Source organism: Salvia hispanica, chromosome 3 (genome assembly GCF_029641045.1).
Source record: "Salvia hispanica isolate PSC_SH4W2 chromosome 3, Shi_PSC_v1, whole genome shotgun sequence".
Lineage (NCBI taxonomy): Eukaryota > Viridiplantae > Streptophyta > Magnoliopsida > Lamiales > Lamiaceae > Salvia > Salvia hispanica.
In genome coordinates this window covers 49,918,182-49,940,901 of record NC_142694.1, presented here as the reverse complement: position 1 = coordinate 49,940,901, position 22,720 = coordinate 49,918,182, and the positions used below count along the sequence as shown (strand labels likewise).

Sequence of the window (22,720 nt, the reverse complement as noted above, 5' to 3'; positions counted from 1 at the left end):
AACTCTAACGCTTTTTAAAAAGGTGATTAAACTGCTATTCATCGGTTATTAACATTCATCATTGTTAGGCAATGATGAGCAGCATCATAATTTATTAAATTTCGCATTTTTGTTTATTAGTCGTGGCATATATTGAAAGAGTGGAGTTCAAATCAAGATTAGCCTAGAGATCCTAACTAGGTGACCATGTCACTTCTTCCTTCCCATGTGAGCATCGCGACAAAATAAATTTTTCTTTCATGGTACTAATATTTTACAATCATCATACACAGATATCATGTGATTATCAAAAGATATATATTGAATTGGATATGACCAAAGTGAATTTTGGTATTAAAACTAAATTGGTTGATCTTTTATCTATACTCATTGAATACCGTTCTGTATACACACTGATTAGCCATATCTATCTATATAGTAATAATTTCAATTTATCTATGTCAATGAAAGATCAAATTCATTTGGTATGTATGATTTTTTTAATAGAGAACTCAAACAAAATTATGTAATTTGATACCTGAGAAAATGGTATCCCAAGCAGTTAATTAATCAAATGGCTCAATAGTGAGAGTAAAAGAATCTGCGAAAATTTCCATGGTTTGAAGGTGGAAAGGTAGAGATCATAAACATGCATATTAGTAAATATATAGAAAATTAAATTAGATGGAGTCGAATACAGATCTCCTTTGCAAGAAAATGCTTTACCTAAACCGGGAACATAAAAATCCAAGAATGCAAACACAGCTTAGATAAAGACCCTTTTTGGAATTCATAATTGTTTATCACTTTAAAAAAGGACCCTAGCTTTAGGGCAACAAAACCATATCAAACTTTTGCACTTTCTCTCCAAATTGACACTCCCTCTCTGTCCCTCACTAAACCCTGCATGCGTAAATACACACACTTACGTATATACATGATATATATCAATATAGGGGTGCGTTAGAATGATAACCATATTTATGATGATAACCTAATAACCTATCATTTTATGGGTCAAAAATATTATTTTTACTAAAAAAAATTGATATTAAAATCCATAAATGATATTATGTTCTATAAAATGATATATTTCGTCCATAGAATGATAGGTTATTAGGTTATCACCATAAATATGGGTTATCATATGATCACATCCCTATCAATATATTTATCAAACTTAGGAATGCAAATGTGAATGTGAACTTAATGTTATGCTAGCTACATAATTTGAATTTGCACTAATATGATCACCTCTCTTCTTTTAGTCCACATTAACATTAATTTTATTTTGGGATATAGGCATCTAATATCATGAAAATTTTAAAAAGTTGGGTTTTTCCCACGAACTTTAAAATTGGCAAATAATATCACGAACTTTATTCCGGGTTTGTTTTTTCCTACGAATGAAAAAATTCCCACAAATAATATTATGATACAGATTTTTTTTTTTAATTTCTCGACAACAATTTTGAGAACTTAAAGTTTTTCTATCTTTGAAGGTATTTTTTCTTGAAGCAAACCCTCCAAAATTGTTCTTCAATCTATTAAAATAACATGAATTTTTCATTCGTGGGAAAAAATAAACCCGGGGTAAAGTTCGTGATATTATTTGTCAATTTTAAAGTTCATGGGAAAAACTCAACTTTTTAAAAGTTTCATGATATTAGATGCCAATATCCCTTTTATTAATTATTTAAAAATAAAACTCATATTCTGAATTTTCTTATAACGTCAAATTAATAAACGAATAAAAGAACAAAAATAATGAAGTTCAAGTTTTATGAAATTTATAAAATCAGTAACAGTTTTTGTTGTATTAAAATCAAAACAAATGGAACAAATACTAGAAATATTGATGCTAACATTATATAATATTATTTTGTGTGTGTGTGAAAATTTAGGGCTATACTATATAGGTGTGCGATCAAATACTAACTAATTTATAGTAATAACTAATATCAATTTAGTGTGTTGAAAATATCAACACAAAGACATAAATTTATCAATATTCTTGTTTTGATTAACTTATGTCTTTGTGTTGGTATTTAAATTTACATGCTGTATTGATATAATTATATTTTTGTGTTGATAATTTTAATACATTAAATTGAAAGTTATTAGTTATTACTATAAATTAGTTAGCACGCTAATGCAACTCATATTATATATACACATCATTTACATTCATGAACTCATGATAACTCAGAAGCGAAAAACACACTTTCTTTATCTGCGCAAAGCATTTATTCTTAGCTGAAAAAACAATATATATATATATATCTATATATATACATGATTCTGGTGATGGATAGAGAAGCTTCAATGTTTCAATTTCGTGACGTGGGATGATTCGTTTTTTGGATAAAAAATGGTAGTTGCAGAATGAACGATCCCACGTTGCGTAAATGCAAAAGGGGAATCAAGCGCTCATGGTCCGATCCAATGCTACTTTTATCTTAATTTTGTGTCCAATTTCTTAGATTATTTTTTGTTTGTTGAATAAGTTTTCGTTTGAGTCGAGATTTGAGATTTTAGTGTTTTTATCAGAATATATATATCCAGCTCATGGAGTAGAAATCAAACTCTAGCTTAATCATGAGATGGTAAATGGTAGGTGTTATTAGTGTGGAATTTCGTATGATTCTGGTTTCGTTGGAGCATAGTTTTTTATATTTGTTTTGGCTTATTTTTCACTCGATTTTCTTATTTTTATATTATTATTATTGAAGTTCCATATATATAGTTATGTTAATTTATTTTTCTTCTTTAAAGTTAAATGCAGTATATACTTCCTTCATCCCTCATTAAGAGTCCTATTAATTGAGCTTCACGGCACTCTGCTATTTGCTTCTTTTGTTTTGTGATTTTCTTATTTGCGAAGATAAAAGGAAAGGATAATATAAAGTTGTAATTTTGATGGGATTAGTGATGGACTAATGCAAAGATCATAGTTGGCGATGGACTGGTTGACCTTGGTGAAATCTGGTGGTATCAGCTGTCCAATAACAGAGATGAATGCAACATTTTAATTTACAAAATCCACAATTAAGCCCAATTTTTTACTCACAATCATAATTATTAGATAGAAAGGGGCTTCTTCATGAGCAAGGAGATATGAACATGCAAAGATATTAAAAACTAAATTTGCATGTCAAGATTTGAAATCAAATGAAAAGTTGAGTGTAGAATTGGCAGATTGTAAACAGATGAATTATTTTGGTGAGGTTAAGTGAATACTCCTCTTATGGTTGACATTGTGTTAGTTTAAACATCTGATTATTAGCGAAGGGCCATTGTTCAGTCATGAGATTTACACGTATAGTTTTGTTCTTAAACTAATATCAAGTGTAAGTTTGATATTCCTCGAATGCTAATTTTACATTATAAATTTATTATTATTTAGGCAAAAGTGAAAACTATTGCTGCAACAAAGGGTGACAATCCAAATTTGAGCAAGATTTTCATAGATGATGCTCTTGGAGGCAAGCTAGACAAGAAAAAGAGGATGATAGGGGCAGGGAACTTTGCAAAACGCCTCATATGTAACAACTCGACCCAAAACCCCTCAGTTGCCTTGGATCCTTCCATTCTGGACCAGATGCGAGATCAAATGCAACATGAAGTGATGGCTGCAAGAATTTCTTAAGCAAGGGCTGGAGCTGAAAGAGATGATGAAGCGGTTCATGTCTAAGGAACCCCAACAATCAAGTCACACTCTTGTTGTTGTTGATGATGATGATGATGATGCTACCGGTTAGAATTGATGTCTCACAACCTAACTTAAGGAACCCCAACAATGAAGTCAAACTCATGTTGTTGATGATGATGATGATGCTGCTGCTACTACTTAGAATTGGTGTCTCACAAACTAACTTCTAAACTTTATACTCCATGCTTCTTTTTGATTCGTACATTGGTTATGTTTTGACGAAGAATTCTGAGGTTTATCTATCCTAATTCTCATTTTGGTGGTCATTATTTATTGGTAATTCTCTAAACCATAATCAGTAATTACCAACAGATAACTGCCGTTGGAAATTCCCTAAACCCTGAGCTAGATTTACCGAGGGATTTGCCGCTGGAAATTTTACCAAGGGATATTAAAAAAATTAGCGTCGTCGCTTTTACTTATGGCTACTATCCCTTGCTAATCCCTTGGTAATGTTGTTTTCCAACGGATAAATTGATTTTACCCACGGATATTTCCGTTGGTAATTAGCGTGTTTTTTGTAGTGAGTAGAGAGAAAAAAGTATAAGAGAATATAAACTAAGAGAGAAAGAGAGAGAGAGAGAAAGAGAGAGTTGTTTTTTGCCATAAAAGGAAATGTCTCACTTATAGTGAGACGGTCCAAAAAGAAATACACCTCACCATAAGTGAGACGGATAGAGTATCTTTTATCACATACGTACATATCCTTTTTAAAGTACTTCTGAAATATATCATTTCATTGAATATCTCGAACAAATATTTTGAGGCAAAGACGGTTCTTTAAATAGTTTTGAGAACTAGTAGTATTGTTCAAGAATCCGCCATGATCATTGAAGAAAAAAAATCAGGTTGATGTAGATCTATAAATGAACTTGCAAAAAACCTTATCACGTAGGCGATTTGGCATTGCATCTATTCTTTGTATTTCATGCAATGGGGTTGCGTTAGTGTGCTAACTAATTTACAGTAATAACTAATAACTTTCAATATTGTGTATTAAAATTATCAACACTAAGACATAATTATATCAATACAACATGTAAATTTAAAATGTCAACACAAAGACATAAGTTTATCAGCACAATAAAATTGATAAATTTATGTCTTTGTGTTGATGTTTCTAACATACAAAATTGATATTAGTTATTAGTTATTACCATAACTTAGTTAGTATTAGATTACACACCTCATGCGCAATATATCCAAATTTACTTATTTGAAACATTTATGTGTCATATTTATCCATTTTTTCATTAAAAAGAGAGATTTGGAGTTCAATCTGTAACACCCCTTACTCGATTTATTAAATTGAATAATTGGTGTCACGTTTTGGTACGTTCACCTCTTATTACGAATAAATCTTTCTACTGTGTACCCCCCTTTTTTTTAACATGACACATGCACACTATTACACAATTTGCAACCTGCTACAACAAAGAAAAATATCGATTAACATATCTACAAATCCTCAATTGAACATGTCACGTGCACACCACTTTAACTTTCTCGGCAAATAAGACTGTGACTTGACACGCGCAGTTGTCCATCTAGCGAGATCTCTCGTAACTATAATCTGCAGAGGGGAAGAGGAAGGGAGGTGAGCTTAAGCTCAATATGACTATTCCACATTATTTTGACTAGTGGTATTCTTTTATTTTTTGAGTTCCTTGATTTTGTCGCTAAAATTTGAACGGTTTCTTATTGGTCAAATCAGGTTGTATCTATATCAATTCAGTTTGGAGAATATGATAATGATCTAACTGATACTTCCAACACATGGAATACATTATGCAACTTTTCCAACGCAGGTGGTAATGGAAGTTTGTTCGCTACAGGACCAACACGCTTTAGTATCTCATTAAGACTAATAATCTCGGGCTCAACTTACATTTCTTGCTAATTTAAAGTATTTGAAGTTACCTTGAGCTTGTGAGGGATGTTGTCTGAAGTCGAGCCAGTCTCAAACATGTAGATATTTTTCTGTGTTTTTTTTCTTTTAAATGTCTATTTGTGTTTTGTTTTTCCTTTTTAGGAGTCGGTCAGGAACCCCATGCATTTTACCCTTTCTTGTTGTTCTTTCATGCTTGAGGACACTGTTTAAGTGTGAGCAGTTTGATCAGGCTCAATACATGCATGGTTTTATTTGGTGTATTACACTAACATGGCTAATAATGTGCAAAAACAATGGCAAATTTGAGTGCGCAAAAGCCAGAAAATGAAGAACTAGAGAGTGCAGGGTCAACCGGATCAACTCAAGGAAAGGAGCGAAAACAGCATGAAAAGAGCCGAGTTGATCCGTTGAAATTGCTAAACTAATCCAGTAGAATCATGCATCTGCAGTGCTGAGTCATAGGAGAGAGAAAGAGCAAAGTCCATTCTAGAAGGGGTAGAATTGTCAAAGGCAAAATGGGCTTGCCCTAGGGATTTGGGCCCAACATGCGCTCTATAAATATGGCAATATTGCATGGATTCCACATCGCTCATCACTCACCTTCTTCAATCACTCAAGTTTAGTCTAGTTATGGAGTAGTAGTAGTTAGCTGCCGAGGAGTCACCATTCCACCTTCAAGCTCTCAGCCCTTCTTCCTCACCAAGGGAGACGAGATCCGCGTATAAGTCATCTTAGCTCAGCATCTGTGTAGTCTTTCGAGGATTTGAACAATTTACTTTTGTTATCTTTATTGTTTTCATAGTTCTGTGGCTAAACATGTTTTCCTTTTAGTCGTCACTTAGTTTTTTTCATATCGTTGTCTACTTTGCGCGAGAATTCTATTTCCTTTGTTTTTACCGAAGATCTTGAATGAAATGGAGTTTTTTTATGCAAGCTTTGTTAGATCTAGGGTTTTCAGTGTTGATCGCTTTTATTCGCTTTGGATCTGCTCTTTTACTGCTTTCCCGTAGGCAGATTTACATTTCCGTCCATCAACTTGCATGATTTACTTCCCTTAGCTTAGATATGCCTTCGTTTAAGTGCAATTTATATGGATCCACTTATTGCTGCATTGTTTTCATGTTTTTATGATGATGCTCTGTTTTGATTTACGCTTTGCTTTGCGTTCAGTTGCTTAGACTAGACATAGAAGGTAATTAGTTAAAACCGTCATCTCTATTACCTTTTTCGTCGCTTTCAGCTTTTCTGAGTATGCGCGCGGACGTGTCAGTGGTCCTACGTACTTTTGATTCCTTTCCTTCTTTAGCTTAGTTGATCCAGTCAAGTTTTAGCTTAGAAGATGTTTTCATTCAGTTGATTAGTTCACACTAGTTTAGTCTTACCCCAAAAATTAAACCGTGGTCGCAGCCGACCATTTCCAAATGTCTCATTCCCAACTCCAACTGTTTTCAGCTCTGGGGGATTCGACCCTTACTTCCCTTTACTAGATTACTTAGTACTGTGGGTTAAGGTCTTGAACACTTTTTTCGTCTCTCTTCACATCCAATGATCGGTAGCTTGATCAGGTTGAGTGCTCTGCCTGTTTTTATTCTACTTGTGAATCGTGAGTGTGTAAAAAGGGTAGTTTTCAATGAACAACCAACAACCAAATTAGGGCTAGGGAAAAATACCGAAAAAATGATACATCGCTCGTATCGTATTGAAAATTATCGAAAAATTATCGAAATTTCGGTATATCGTAATTTTCGATACGATACGGTATCGTATCCTAAGTTTTCGATACGATAACGATATGAATTTCCTTATGTCGCGATATATCGTTTTATATCGAATATACGATATATATCGTATATATCGAAACATATTGAAATTTAATACATATTGAAGTTTAAAATTATAAATATATATAAATCCATTTAATTCATTCATATATTTAGAAAATATATATATATATATATATATATATATATATATGTATGAAACCCTAATAAGAACACTATTTATTTTATTGTGTTGACGTTTTATTAATTTTTGTGTTATTTTTCAGTTTTGAAATTATATTTTTCGATATACGGGTATTCGATACGATAACGATATTTCGATATATCGTATCGATCTTACGAAATATCGAAATATCGATACGATAACGATATTCCATATCGAAACTTTCGATATGATAACGATATGAAATTCTTTCATATCGATATTTTCGATACGAAACACGATGCAACGTTTTCGATACGATATATCGTATCGACTCACCCCTAAACCAAATACTGCAGAACTCTAGCTTAACCAATGGTATCAGATTTAAACAAATTCAAGAAGAATGCAAGAGATTTATCACCTGTAGTCTGTGTTGGCTGGCTTTTGAAGGGTCTGCCTCTTTTCGTCATTGATGTTCTGTCAGACACACCAACAAAATCAGTTAAATTTCATCATCCAAAACGACAAAAACACATATATAACTTAATAATCAACCAAAATCGTCAATAATGGACAGAATCGTCAACAAACTGAACACAAAATCCCTAATTTCCAGAAACATATACGAAATCAGTACGGTTTTACCCGCAATAATCGAAAATAAACTAAATATAACTATGAAATCAACTAAAAACTTCAATAATGGATAGAACCCTAATTCAAATGATTACCATTTCATTTTTTCCAGAAAAATCGACCAAAAAAATTGTGTGCATTATTGCAAATAGAAACTCAATTGACGCTAAAAATGTAACACCCGCAATTTTCGGATAATAAAATTTTTGGTATTGAATGCGATATGGTGATAAAAAGGAAGATTTCTGGAAAAAAAAATTAATATTTAATTTCTCGCGAAGCGAGGAGTTAAATATTTTTTGGCTTGCACGAATAATATTCTTTGGCGGTGAATTTTTATAGTACTTGGCATAACACCTAGGGACTTTCTTTTGTTGAATTTCGCGAAGGGAAGTTCATACGGTGTTTGAAATATCATAATCTCGGATAAGTGAATTGTTTTGATGGAAAGGAATTTTATCTTGGATCTTCGTGGAATTAATTGGAAGTACTATGGAGTACGCGGCGTGTTTGAAGTATGGATCGATTTTTGGAAGAATTAATATTTAGAACATCACCAATTGTTAATTGGTTGCGTTGGGTGATGTTAATCTTTGTTTAGAATTAGATGACGAAATTAATTAAAGTTTTCCGTAAACTTTAATTAATAAAAGAAAGAGTAAAGGCCAAAATTGGTCCTGAATATATGACCATTTTACGTTTTTTTTCCTAAACATTATCGTTTGGATTTTGTAGTTCTGAACATATGAAAATTTGATCATTTTGGTCCTCCGTCAACATTTCCGTTAAAAACTAACGGCCAACAGGTTTAATCGTGATTTTGACCAAATTAAACTTTTAATTCTGATTTTTTACTCCTTAATTAATTCCCTAATTAAATAAATAAGGGGGAGATGCTTAATCCTTTTTAGCCCAATCCCTCCATCTTTTGTTCCTTCACGGTAGATCGGTAGAGTCTCCATGATCTGCTCCCAACATGAAATTTTTGTTATTCTTCATTCTGCTCCAGAAATTGCCCTGCCGTTACTCTGCAATTTTACTCCCCTTAAACTCGATTTAATCCTGCAGTTCATTTCAGAAATTAATCGCCATTAATCCAATTCAAGGTGATTAATCACACTTTAATACCCCAATTAATCTCCTACACTAAACGGTCAACCATATCTAACAAATTTCGCGAACAATTTCATAATCTGCAAAATTCACAAGATCACAAATTCTCACTCATTCACAGTTTGTTCTACTCCCAAATTCGAGCAATAAGTCGCGACAATTTCACTTCCTATCCACACTCAATTGAAGGTAATATCCTCCATAATCTACCTCTAAATTTTGAGTCCGCGATCAAACTTATGCACAAGTGACTCCTCTATTCGGTTCTACCAACTCTTTTTGGAACAACAAATTCAAGCAAGGTATATTGCTATCCCCTCAATCTCAAAATTTGCGAACACAATCAATCGAAACTCGAAACTAAATCAACAACCAACTAATCGCATAACTCAAACAAGAACGTGAATCGACCAAACTCATTTGAACAGCCCACGGCAAATTAATCAAAAATGCGAAAGAGAAGATAATTTGGTAATGAGAACTTATCTTCGGGGTTGATTCGGTGATGTGCGGTGGCTGCCAGACCGACGGGACTGGTACAGCAGCAGCGGAGATGGGAGAGAGGCAGCGAGCAGCAGTCGGAGCGACAAGCGGCGATGCCTCCTGGTTGCAGAAGCAGCCGCGACTCCACTGCAGCAGTAGCAACTCCGGGATGGAGTGGCGGAGCCGATTCTGGCGGGTGCGTATGTGCGAAGGGCACGCCGGCGACGATTGGTGGACAGCGTGAGTAAATCGGAGGGGCGCGGGACTGTTTTGGGGCTACAATTTGGGAGTTTTGCTGAAATTGGGGATCTGAAGTGTGGGATTTCATTGGGGAAGTAGAGGGAGGAGTGAAGGAGGTGAATCGAGTCGCCGGAATTTCGTGATGACCGGTGGAGAGTCGCGGTGGTGGTTATCGGCGACGGCTTGGAGATTTGGGGATTTTTGTGTGAGATGAGAAAGGAGGAACGTGTTAGCCGATTGTGGTAAGAGCATCCACCGTATAAATAGGTCAGCCATAGGCCAGCCATTCTCTCCCTGCCACGTCAGCACAACTAAAAATTCATCTGCCATATCAGATTTAGGCCAGCCATAGGCCAGTCGCAATAAAAATAATTAAAAAACAACTACATTTACGGAATTAAATTTACAATTAAATTGCGGAATTAAATTTATGAGACATATACGGAAAAATTCATTAATTGCATTTAAAAAAATTACATTCATTTAAAAAAATAAATTACATAATAAAGAAAAAAAACTATCGCCGTGCAGTCTTCCGTGCCCACAACTCTTCAATTATATCCTTTTGGAGTTGAATATGAGCATCCACTTGGCGCATGTCGGCATATTCCTGGAGGCGGCCGACTTCATCGAGAGGTATCCCATGTCGTACGCTAGGGGTGGCCGTTCCGTGGCTTGGACCGGCTTCATCGTCATTGGCCCAACTACCACCACTACCACCACTACCGCTACCGCTATCACCCGCATTACTCATCCCTCGATGTTGCTCTTGTACAGAAATTTAGAGAGAGAGAAAACTCGTTAAAACAAGTGATGCAAATGAAAATGAAACTAAAATCGCGTATATATAGGTTTTCAAAAAAAATTATAAAAAAAAAACGAAAATTGGTGTTGGCCGATCGGCACGCCACAATGGCGGCCAGCGCCCTCTAATCGGCTAGCCCACGCCGATTTTTACGCCGATTCGCCGCTGGCCGACTACAATGGTTCGGCTAGCCGATCGGCTAGCGACGCGAATCGGCTAGCCGGCACTGTGGATGCTCTAATTGGGCCTTCTTTAAAAAAATTTCTTTTTTTTCTTTTGGGCTCCATCTTTCAATTATTTTGGGCCTCTTCCTAATTAATTTTAATTTGGGCTCCCTTTCTTTTCTATTATGGAGGAATAAGGATGGGCCTTTTAAATATTATGGAGATATAAGGTGGGTGGTTTGGTTGTGGGCCACTTGAATAATCTTTGTGCCTATAATTGGTTTGATTATAGGAAATTATTTAATTAATCCCACAATATTTCAAAGGGCGAATAATATTATCCCAAGTCCGAAATAAATATAAATGTGAAGGGAGATAATTGCGATAATTTATTTATGCGCTTAAATAATTTATGGGAATTTATTCTGATATCGTGGAGGAAAATACGAGGAGCCAACGGAGATATATTAAGCGTGAGCGGCCGACCGGCGTCGCACGCGATGCCTTGGGCGGTAGCCGAATAATCAAAAATATGCGAAAAATTGAGAAAAGAGATAAAAGACTTCAATTAGGGTGCATGCATTCTAATTAGTAGTTTTCTCGTGCTGATTGTTGTGTTACTACCTTGTTGTGTAAAGGGATTTGTTATGTGAGACTCTAAGTTCGGAACGTGGAATTTACAAGTTGCGAGATCTTTTAAGCAAACTCTTAAGTCAACGAGGTGGGCTTTCTGTTTAAATATGGTTTATGATTCAAGTACGTCCTATGAGAAAATATATGTTATGTCGTGCCATATTTTATTTTATGGAATGCCTATCTGAAGTGGCTTGTTTTTTTTGTTTTTTTTTTTTAAATTAACTCTTATATGAAGGAGGAAATTATAAATAAACTCCTAAGAAAGGAGGAAATTACAACTGAGGTCAAGAGGGCTTGAATTCGGTACCTCATACATTGATGTCTAAGCTCCTTGTTACCATGTATAGTTAATCGAATTCGAGTCTGTGTAGAGCTGCAAACTCTACTCGGACTAGTGTACACAACATGTAGATCGGGTGTCATCCTTCGAGTTGGCCGGTCTAGTGACTTTGAATGTGGCCACATTCTCTGTCATGTATAGTTCAAATATGGTGAAAGAGGAAAAGGAAGTTTGACTGCGCAGTCATATTTTACGAGGAAATATTTTAGTGTACTCGGGCTATTTCAAAGTTAGAATTGAATTGATGAAATATAGTTTGGATTGTGGTCTTATGTGTTGGATATTACAGGCGTGGGTATTTTAATAAATTCCCAAAAATTTAAATCGAAAACGAATTTGGCATATCCCACATTTTAGCCGCATTCCTGAAATTGAAGGAAACCTGCTGACGACAAAGCTATAATCAGCAATATTGCGAGAACGATCGTTTGAATAAACTATATCAGGAACAAGTACAATAAAGTGATATGTAAAATACAAATACTACTTGGTAACACTGCAATATTTATAGAGTAACACTACAATCTGAAAACAGACTAAAAATAGAGATCACCAATTTTGCCCTTCAGCGTTTTTTTATGTTCCAATCTAATTAAATGGGCTGCCATATTACAGCTTGATAATTCACACACTTTTTAGATCTAACGGCCTAAAATGATAATTCACACACTTTTTAGATCTAACGGCCTAAAATGATAATTCACACACTTTTTAGATCTAACGGCCTAAAATGATGGTACGGTGTTACAATAAAAAAAATGTCATATTAATACATCTCCTGCTGTATATTCAAAAATAAGAGATTACTCTCAATATAGTTAAATAACTAAATAAGTATGATATACCTTACTTCTTGAGTGTGTAATAAAATGAGATTGGTCACTCACTTTTGCTTTACAGAATATCGAATAAGCTTTATATCCAATCGTGTAATGCATGGGGGAATAAAGCATCCATATATGTCTTATGTTTAAATTACTTAATTTGGCTAACTGCTCAAGATAAAAGCTAACCAACTTTGAATAAACTCTCAGTTATGGAGTATAATAATAATGAAATCTTTAAAATACATTCTTTCTTATTTAGTAGTACTGAAAATTATTAAACTTTATCATTAAAAAAGATCTTTTATATGTATATAAAAAATAAAATAAAAAATCGTAATGCACAGCATATTTGAACACATTTATCACACATCTTACATGAACATCCCTCTCAAAAAAGACAAAACAAAACAGCAATGACAATCTACAACACATGAAAATAAATAGTCTCTCCGTCCTTCAACTTCAACTAAGACGTAGCACCAGGTGCTGCTGCTTCATCATCACAAGAGTATCGGAGAAAAACCATTTTGTTACGCTACAACGATTAGCAAACTTGACGCCGAGTCCCCGCAGCCACCAATCCTCGTCAACGAGGAGCGCTTTCACCGGATAATACAAGAGCTTCACAACATAAGCCCCGACAATGGCGTAGAGCGACATGGCATAGATCGTGTCAGAGATGCACGTGTAAAAAGCTATAGCGTCCAGAGCCAGAACATAGCTGATGCACATGAACAATAAGCAGAGGTGGAGGATCAAGAACACTGGTGAGCCCGGGACCACGAATATCACTATCACCATTGACAATGCAAATGCAAACGTGTTGCACGGCATGTAGTACCGGTACTTATCCTTCTTCATCACCATCTTCCCAGCCGTCGGTTTCTTCCATGTGTCCTCTCCTTTCCGCCCCAATATGGGGCGAAGGCTGCTTTCCGGGTTACCCAGCAGCTTCCGCCCCAATATGGGGTGGAGGCTGCTTTCAGGGTTAGTACCAGTTCCCAGCAACCTCCGCCCCATACTAAGGGTTTCGACATCGTCAGCAGGATAGACTCCTCCAGGGGGCTGGAGCACCCCCTGGTAGGTGGCAGCCACGATGAGCGTGGCCACCACCAAGATGGTGTTGCGCATATCGAGGGTAAGCTGTTGGGTTAGGTTGTAGTAGCCACGTGAAACTTTTTCGGCATAGGTTGATCCACTCAGCACGTAATCGGTCGTTGTTGGAGCTTTGTAAATTTCATTGATTGTTTTGGCTTCTTTATCTTCTAAGATTTTCGTCACTGCAGTTTGATTGTATATTCTGGCAAGATCTAGGGCCGTCATATTGTTGGAATTCACTCTGTTTAATTTCACCAGTTTCACTATCTTTTCTGCTCCCTACAAGGAAGAGCCATATAATGATACTGTAATACTCATCAAATACAGCCAAGTAGAATAAGACTACATTCTTAAAACACCCTTAATAAAAGTTTTACTACTACTACTACTACTATTACACTTTTTAATAACTACTTCTCATATTCTATTAACTCATAATTTATTTACATTTAGTCTCATTCTATTTTTGGCATGTTTTTTTCCCTTATATCACTACAAAAAATCTCGCGATTTAGTGACGGATGTGACGGAATTATCCGTCACTAATCAAGCGAAATTTCTTCTCTAAACACGGGTATTGACAGATAAAGTATTGATGGATCCGTCAATAAACTTTATATACCTATATTTATACTAGGAGTAGCCAGTATATCATAATACTACTACAGTATTATACTTCGTTTGGAAAAGTGCTAGCTTAGAATAAACTATCAAGTATGGAGTTAATGACTACTTACTATTAATCAATAAATAATGAAATTTTGAAAATAAATTTCTTGCAACAACCTAGTTTATTTGGTAAATAAATATTGTTATATTACTCACACGCTTAAATAGAATAATACTAATTCATGATTCATCTGTGTGACTGTGACAAAGAGTTGTGACTTCCAAATTCCAAATATTGTTGATTCTCCTTTTCATTCTTTTTTTAAGAATTACTGATGAGATTCAACTCATACGTGAAATTCTTTCCAATTGTATCCCGGCCGCAGCCGCTTTGTGGAGCGGAGTCTCCGCAAACTTCGCCTCTTCTATCTCCTTGCTTGACATGGTATGAGCGAGTTTGGTTTTATCGCAGCCCCTCTCACTCACATATTTCTAGATCCTCCATTGCTGCTGCAGAGTACTCCCACCGTCCCTCACTAAGTGAGGCATTACTTTTCGATGCGGGTTTTGAAAGTGAAATTTTGTTAGTTAGGTGAAGAGAATAAAGTAAGAGTGGAGAGGAAAGAGTGCAAAAATGGAATGTGAATCACTTAATAAGGGACAGAGGCAGTATATAGTGTTTGAATGTTGTTACAGTTTTAATTAAGGATGCTGTAATTTACGAGTACTTCATTAATCTGGGATTTATGTAGGTTGTAGTGTAAGTTGTACTTACTACATTAATCAAGTAAGTATGTTGTCATATGTGCAATATGCTAGCTAGGGCATATATGAAGGTATCGTTGGGCTGTTTTATATGTCAATGATGCAATATGTGCAATATTTTTGGATGTTGAATTTGTCAATGATGCAATCAATTGAACATGTGGACTTTGATTGCCAATGATGCAAAAATTTTAAATAAGCTGAGACTTTAACTTACATAAGTTGCTAAAAGTGTTGTGTTGTTGAGTGGTATGAATAAGCTGAGACTCTTGATGATGCAATTAGGTGGCAATTTAGTTGATGATGCAAACATAGACAAAAAGTTGAGACCTTACATCCATGCCATAATATCCAAAAACCTGACACTTGACATCCTGTTCAAAATGAAAAAAAACTTACATTTTAAAAAAATTGACACTTCACATCTTGTTTATGACTGGAAATATTCATTCAATATTGATGCAAATTTTGTGGTGAAACCAACCTCATTTTCAGCAGTTGTAGATAGTTTCAGCTGTCTCTAACCAAATCCTTGTCACTCTAATAGTTGCTTGTTCATATGTGAAATGCTGTAATTATGTTAAACAACATTGTAAGGTAACAAATACTCCAATATCAAAAGTGTCTATTGACATTTCATCAAATGAACAAGTCACATTCTTGGTTGGTTTGCCATCCTGTAATGATTGATGACCTCAAAGAAACATAAATCATTGACATTTGTGCCTTCAGAGTTAGGAGGTTGACAAACAAGATTTGTATTGAAACCATGTGTGTCTGTTGCTTCCATGAATTCTTGATCATCTAATCTTATATGTGGCTTTGCATTATCTTGTTGGATGATAATATCCTTGCATGAGTTGGCTGATATTTAGCTTTTATGGCTGGTATAATATGAAAATATTAGCAAATGATGAATGCACAATTTCAGATAGATATAAATATATAAAGAAATTTACACTTCTATCAAAGGTAGACAACACGAATGAAGCACCAAGTTGATAGGCCATCGAGCCTATCGTCGAGTTGGAGAGGGAGCACTAGAGTTTGGACGTGACAGAAAACTTTGAACAAGCTAGAATGTGATAATAGGGGAGTGTTATATTGCTAACTCATAACTTAATTGTTAACTATAACTACATAATAGCCATTAGATATTCAAATTAAGGGCTTAGATCATTAATCCCTAAATGTCAATACGATCAACGAAAAACGTCAATAAAGCCATATGATTAATTCCAAAAAATATCAATAGGGGTATTAATGTCAATTAACTACATGTTTAGTTATAACTAACTTTTAAAAGAAATCTCAAAACTTTAAATTCATATAACATATATCAAATTAAAGATAATTTCATAAGGATTCCAACGATGTCATACATGCATATGTTCCGACATTAAAATTTGAAAAAAATTTCGAAATTTTTTTATTTTTTCGTACAAGCAGAAATATCAATATACTATATAAAATATGTCAATATAATACATGTAGAATGTCAATATAAGCAATGGGTTAACATTCTTAAAGCATTGTGTTCACATTCTTAAAGCATTGTGTTGATATTTTCGAAACACTATATTGACATTTTCATCCAAAAACCCTAATTTGGAGTTTTTTTTTTCTTTTTCGATTTAATTAATAAAAACGAAAATTACACGTGGCAAATTATAGACCACACGTTTTCTAAAATCCTATGGCCTTAAATTAGTTGTAGTTAGCAATCAAATGATGAGTTAACAATTGATAATAATTATGTTATATCTCAATAGGGGAGTGATCAATTGCTAACTTTATCTTTAATTGCTAACTACAACTAATTTAAAACCATAAGATTGGTAAAAATCTAGTGGTCTATAAATTGTCAGGTGTAATTTTATTTTATTTATTATTTAAATTTAAAAAGATAAGAAAAACTATCAAATTTATGGTTTTGGAACAAAACCAATATAGTGTATTAAACATATCAATACAACTCCTTGAATATATCCAACACAATTTAGTATTAACATTTTATATGTGTTGTATTCATATATTATCATATGTTGTTGACATTAACATGCTACAACAAAAATACGAAAATTTAATTATTTTTTTTCAAATTTTGACATCGGAACATATGCAAGTGAGATCTCGTTAGAATCCTTATAAAATTATCTTTAATTTAATATGTGTTGTGTGAAAAAATAATTTAAATTGAGATAGTTATAATCATTAAATTTAAAGATATTTTTTAAAAGTTAGTTATAACTAACTTTTTGTTAATAGACATTAATATCCTTAATTAATATTTTTTTTAGACGGCATTGATATTCGTGGATGAATGATCTTGTACCTTAATTTAATGATCAACCTATCAATGAGTTGTAGTTAGCAATTTAAAAGGGAGTTAGCAAGATAACACACCCTTATCTCAATGAATGTAAAAGACTACATAATTCGAACATATATAAGATTTCTAAAACCTTATGCGATCTGATTCTCCTACTACGAGTCTACGACCCAAGAAAGAACAGACAAAGAAAATGTGAGATGATAAAGATAAATCCTAATTTATGACTCAAAATGAGATATCTTTCAAATAAGGCAAGATATCATAAATACATGCTCTATCTTGGACGATTTATCGCACGAGACGCAATCTTTGGCATTTTGGACATGATGGACGAGTTTCTTATGGGAGGCTGATTGGAGGGTCATCAAGGGTCTCGGCTCATGTGGGGAAATTGTGTTGGTGCATGTATTACATAACCTAATCTATTACTCCCTCCATCCTTGAATAAGAGTCCTGTTTTGTCGTTTTTATATGTCCCTGAATAAAAGTTCTATTTCATTTTACCATAAATGATAAGTAGCCCTACATTCTACCAACTTATTCCATTCACATTTAGTATTATATAATGAACTACAAAAAACAGTCCCTGGACTTTAGGTTTATCTCGCCAATAGTCTCTAAACTTTAAAAATATCTCCAGTAGTTCCTGGACTAAGGGTTTATTTCAAAATTGGTTCTTTTGCACTGTTTTCTTTCGAAAATGCGCTTTTGGGCTCCTGGGCAATTTCTTCTTTTTAGATTTTAACTGTTTCAATATGATATTATTAACGAGGTACTAAATCTGATATTATTTCAAAATTATCTTCTTCTAATTAAAATAATTTATTGATATTTAAAAATCTAAATTGTAAATTTAATTTTATAAAATTAAATCTGATATTGAAATAAAAAACAAAGTGAAGGATGACAAATGGAAGAAGAAGATAATTTTGAAATAATTTAGTACATCATTGAAATAATATCATACTGAAACAGTTAAAATGTGAAAAGAAAAAATTGTCCAACAGCTCAAAAGGGCATTTTCGGAAGAAAATAGTGCAAAAGGACCAATTTTGAAATAAACCCTTAGTCCAGGGACTACTGGAGATATTTTTAAAGTTCAGGGACTATTGGCGAGATAAATCCATAGTCCATGGATTGTTTTTGTAGTTCACTCAAATTGATCCACATTTTCTCATTCTCTCTCTTACATTAAAATTACACCACGTGAGCAAGCCAAGAGCGATGACACTGCGTCAGTATGACGTAGTGAAACCAACGTGGCTGACACGTGATGAAGTCCACGTCGTGAACGAACCTAGACGCGCAACGTGTCCTGATACGTCCGTCAAGGATCAGCCTCTCCAGCTCTCGTAATGGCTTGTAATGATTTGTAACGTCCGACGGTTACAGCCCTGCAATGATGATAGCCACCAAGGCTGGTTGATCCCTGAAGTGGACTGAGCCTATAAATAGGCCAGTCATTCCATGCATTTCTACACAAATATTATACATCACAAGCTCTCTCTCTCTTGCATTTTTCTTCTGTCAAAGCTCAGCCCTCTCCTCCATCTAGTTCGTCGGAGCTCTGCTGTTAGCGGTGTGTTGTTCATAAAAGACATAGGCGTTTTATCTTTGGGGATGACACGCTAATCCGAGAGCACTACCGAGGCATATCTCTTCTTGAGGAAAGAGGACTCCTCGATTCGGCTAACTACTGTTTGCAGTTTATTGTTTCGATTTTCTATCGTAATTTTGTTTCAGTTCTTCATTCTGTATTCCTTCTTTTGGATTGTAGTACGCTCGGTTTATCTCTTGTAATCCAGAAACCAACATTCAATGCTGCAAATTTTGTGCTGAAACCAGCCTCATTTCCATGCAATTCCTTGTCCACTTCAAGGAACTCTGATAGTTGCTTGTTCATACGTGGATCTTGTTAGAGGTGGCCACGGTTCGAAAACCGCCGGTTCCGGTTTGAAACCGGCGGTTCCGGTTCGTCGAGATCATGAACCGTAACCGGCCCGGATACCGGTTATCCGGTTCCGGTTTAACCGCCGGTTACCGCCGGTTCCGGTTCCGGTTACTAACCGCCGGTTTTTCACCGGTTCCGGTTCAATTTTTTTTTTTTTTTTTAAATTTTAGAGTTATTAAATCTTAGAGTTATAGCTTTTATTGCAATTCTATAGTAAAATCCAAAGAGAATCGATAACGATAAAGAATTGCAATTTTATTGATTTGAAACTTTGAATGTAAATTTCTACAATACAATATTACAATTACAAGTTACAAAATACAACAATACTACAACTATACACTTGAATTTAAGATTTAAATACAAAATTACAATTTATAAAAAACATATTAAAAGTAAAGTTGAAACAATTAGAAAAAAAAAAAAGAAAGAAAATGACTTGAGCTCAACTTAAATTTAAAAAGTTGAGGTGCCTACGTATCCTTAATGCTCAATTGCATTGAGGAATCAAAGTCCATGTAGTTCTCTTACCTTGTTTACCTTGTTGGTTGGCGGTTGACGACGGTTGGCCTTCATTCACCACCTTCATCCTCGCCCTCGGTGTCGGTGAAGGTTTCCTCACTCTCTTCACGAGCATCCCAATCTGGTTCTTGCGCTCTCCTTGCAGCTTTTCCCCAATCATCAAGTAACATCACGGCTTCCATATTTCTCGCGGAGAGTTTGCTTCTTCTCACGTCCAAGACACATGCTCCAACACTGAAAGCGGACTCGACGGCTACAGTGGAAGCCGGGACTGCAAAGATCTCCTTAGCCATTGACGCAAGTATGGAATAATCTTTCTCGTGTGTTCCCCACCACTTTAGGACGTCGATTTGGGCGGGTGTAGGACCTGCATCACTAAAAGTATGGCGGCGTGCTTCCAAATAAAAATCTAACTCGCTTACCGATCCCATTGAGGTGGACCTTGAACTTGAGCTTGTGCCATAGCCGTATAAGTCGGCTAATTGTGATTGAGCATCGGGGTCATCATAAGCAAAACCAAAACCGCCGTATTGCTGCGGTTGAGGAGCATGTTGTGTACGTGGATGAATTTGGTGGGTACGGTTATACTTTTCTTCATATTCGGCAAAGAGAGTACGCAAACTACTTTCAAATTGAGCTTGAACAAGTGATCTATCAGGAATGGTTAGTTCAAAAACTCTCGAGGTTTCATTATCATCAAAAGGCAAATTTTGAAGTGGACTAAGATCAATAGAACGCAAATTTTGATAATAGAAATCTAAGATCTTAGTTGTGCCAGCTAATTTCCATTTCGGATCCAAGCACTTAGCAATTAAAAACACAGTTGGAATTTCACTAAAATACTTCAACCATTTTTCAATCATATAAAATAAAACACACATTAACTCACGAGATCTAGCATTTTTCATGCATGTTTTAAAACCAAGTGCTATATACATGCAATGCTCTAACACACGAACAGATGTGCAATAGTAAACACCCGATAATTCAACGGTAGCACTTTTGAAAGCTTTGAACAATTGACATAAACTCATGCTTTGGTCCCAACAATTAGGTGTATGAACTATATCACCATAGGGATTAGTTCTAAAAAAATCGCACAAAGCATCTCTATGCTCCAAAGTAGAATTGAGGCAATCATATGTAGAGTTACATCTAGTAGACACATCCATTATAAAAGTTGTATACCTGATGTTCCTGTTACGGCAATATTTTTTCCAAGCCTTGCCAAGCTTGAAATGGATCGCTCTAACTGCATTTCTAATAGGATCAACATGCTTTTGCCATAAAGAAAGCGCATCTTGTACACATAAGTTCAAAATATGACATACACATCTTTGATGAAAATACTTACCATCGATAATCGGAGAGCACGCATCAATCAAGTCGCTAATACTTGCAGTATTAGCAGTTGCATTATCAAAAGCAATAGAAAACACCTTATTGCATAATTGATATTCATTCAAAACTTGAATAATTAAAAAAGCAATTGCATTTGCAGTGTGTGGTGTAGGAAAATCTCTAAAAGCAATTAAACGTTTGTTCAAAGACCAACTATTGTCCATAAAGTGAACCGTAATTCCCATGTATGCATGCTTTTGGAAAGCGTCAGTCCATACATCAGAGCAAATATTCACTTTGTGTCCCAAGTTACTCAAATATCGTGATAAATCTTTTTTCATTTCAGTATATTGATTTTTGGTAGATCGTTGAATACTAGTTCTAGGTAGTCTTTTTGAGTTCAAATTATAACACTCTTTCATCGAATCTTCATAATCTTGATTATCATAAATACCAAAAGGAAGATGATGCATGGCAGCAAATTTAGCCATAACGTCAGTAGTATGCTTATGATCATATCTTAAAAGAGCGGAGGACGGCGTACCTGTTTGAGACGAACCGGAGGCGGAGCCATGGGCACTCGCACTTTGGAAGTTGAGTTGGGTTTGGCTAGCGGTATGCCTATATAGTTCGGGATGAATCGTCTGCATGTGACGGATGAGAGAGCCATATCCCCCGGACTTCTTGAATTTGTATTTTTTGGTGCAGTAGTTACAATATGCCATAAAAAATACCGGCACTTCATTAGCGGAAGAAACTATTGGGACCTTTTTGAAATGTTTCACAAATATATCAGATTTATATTTAGTTTTTTCTCCGCGGTCGTCTTGTGAAGGGGGGGGGGCATTTCCTCATTTTCGTGGTCACCACCGTCACTGTCCTCATTATCATCGTTCAGATTAACATTAACATCATCAATATCGTAATCATCGACCGAGATGTAATTATCAGCATCGGATTCGGCGCCAACCGCGCCATGACCACCCAATTGGGATAGTGCACTGGCTGCAGCTGCACGACGATCTTCTTCCATCTACAAATAGTATACGTAGTATGTACGAATTAGAATTTAGAAGATGATGAACATAGAAAAATCATGAACTCAAACTTATTAAGTTATGACTTTATGTATAAAAAAAATAATATGCAAAATATTTTATAACTTAGTTGTAAGCGAACAGCCTCAGCATGGGAAACCTCCTCCAAAATTTCTCGACGAGTAGGTCGTCGTGATTTTCTCGGACGGGTAGATTGATCTTCTGCAATTCCTTTGCCCCGTCGATCACAGTCACCACCACCACGAGAAGAAGACATATTTTTTTTTATAGTAATGTAGTTGAACAAGTT

General features: G+C 35.1%; 1 protein-coding gene and 2 long non-coding RNA genes across 3 annotated transcripts; 1 reads left to right on the top strand and 2 right to left on the bottom strand.

Annotated features, from left to right (window-relative positions):
* Positions 1-2,164: 2,164 nt before the first annotated feature.
* On the top strand, positions 2,165-3,957 carry LOC148931023 (uncharacterized). Its single transcript, XR_016136739.1, has 2 exons — positions 2,165-2,414; positions 3,386-3,957. It is a non-coding gene; the product is annotated as an uncharacterized LOC148931023 (long non-coding RNA).
* A 1,007-nt stretch (positions 3,958-4,964) lies between these two features.
* Positions 4,965-10,205, bottom strand: LOC125211305 (uncharacterized). Its single transcript, XR_007174494.2, has 2 exons — positions 7,930-10,205; positions 4,965-5,264 (listed from the first exon to the last, which is right to left on the bottom strand). It is a non-coding gene; the product is annotated as an uncharacterized LOC125211305 (long non-coding RNA).
* Positions 10,206-13,214: 3,009 nt separating this feature from the next.
* On the bottom strand, positions 13,215-22,406 carry LOC125210285 (uncharacterized). The gene is made up of 3 exons (XM_048109841.2): positions 22,241-22,406; positions 20,455-20,624; positions 13,215-14,129 (listed from the first exon to the last, which is right to left on the bottom strand). Exons 1-3 carry the CDS (start codon positions 22,404-22,406, stop codon positions 13,215-13,217), a joined length of 1,251 nt encoding a protein of 416 aa, XP_047965798.2.
* Positions 22,407-22,720: the final 314 nt, after the last annotated feature.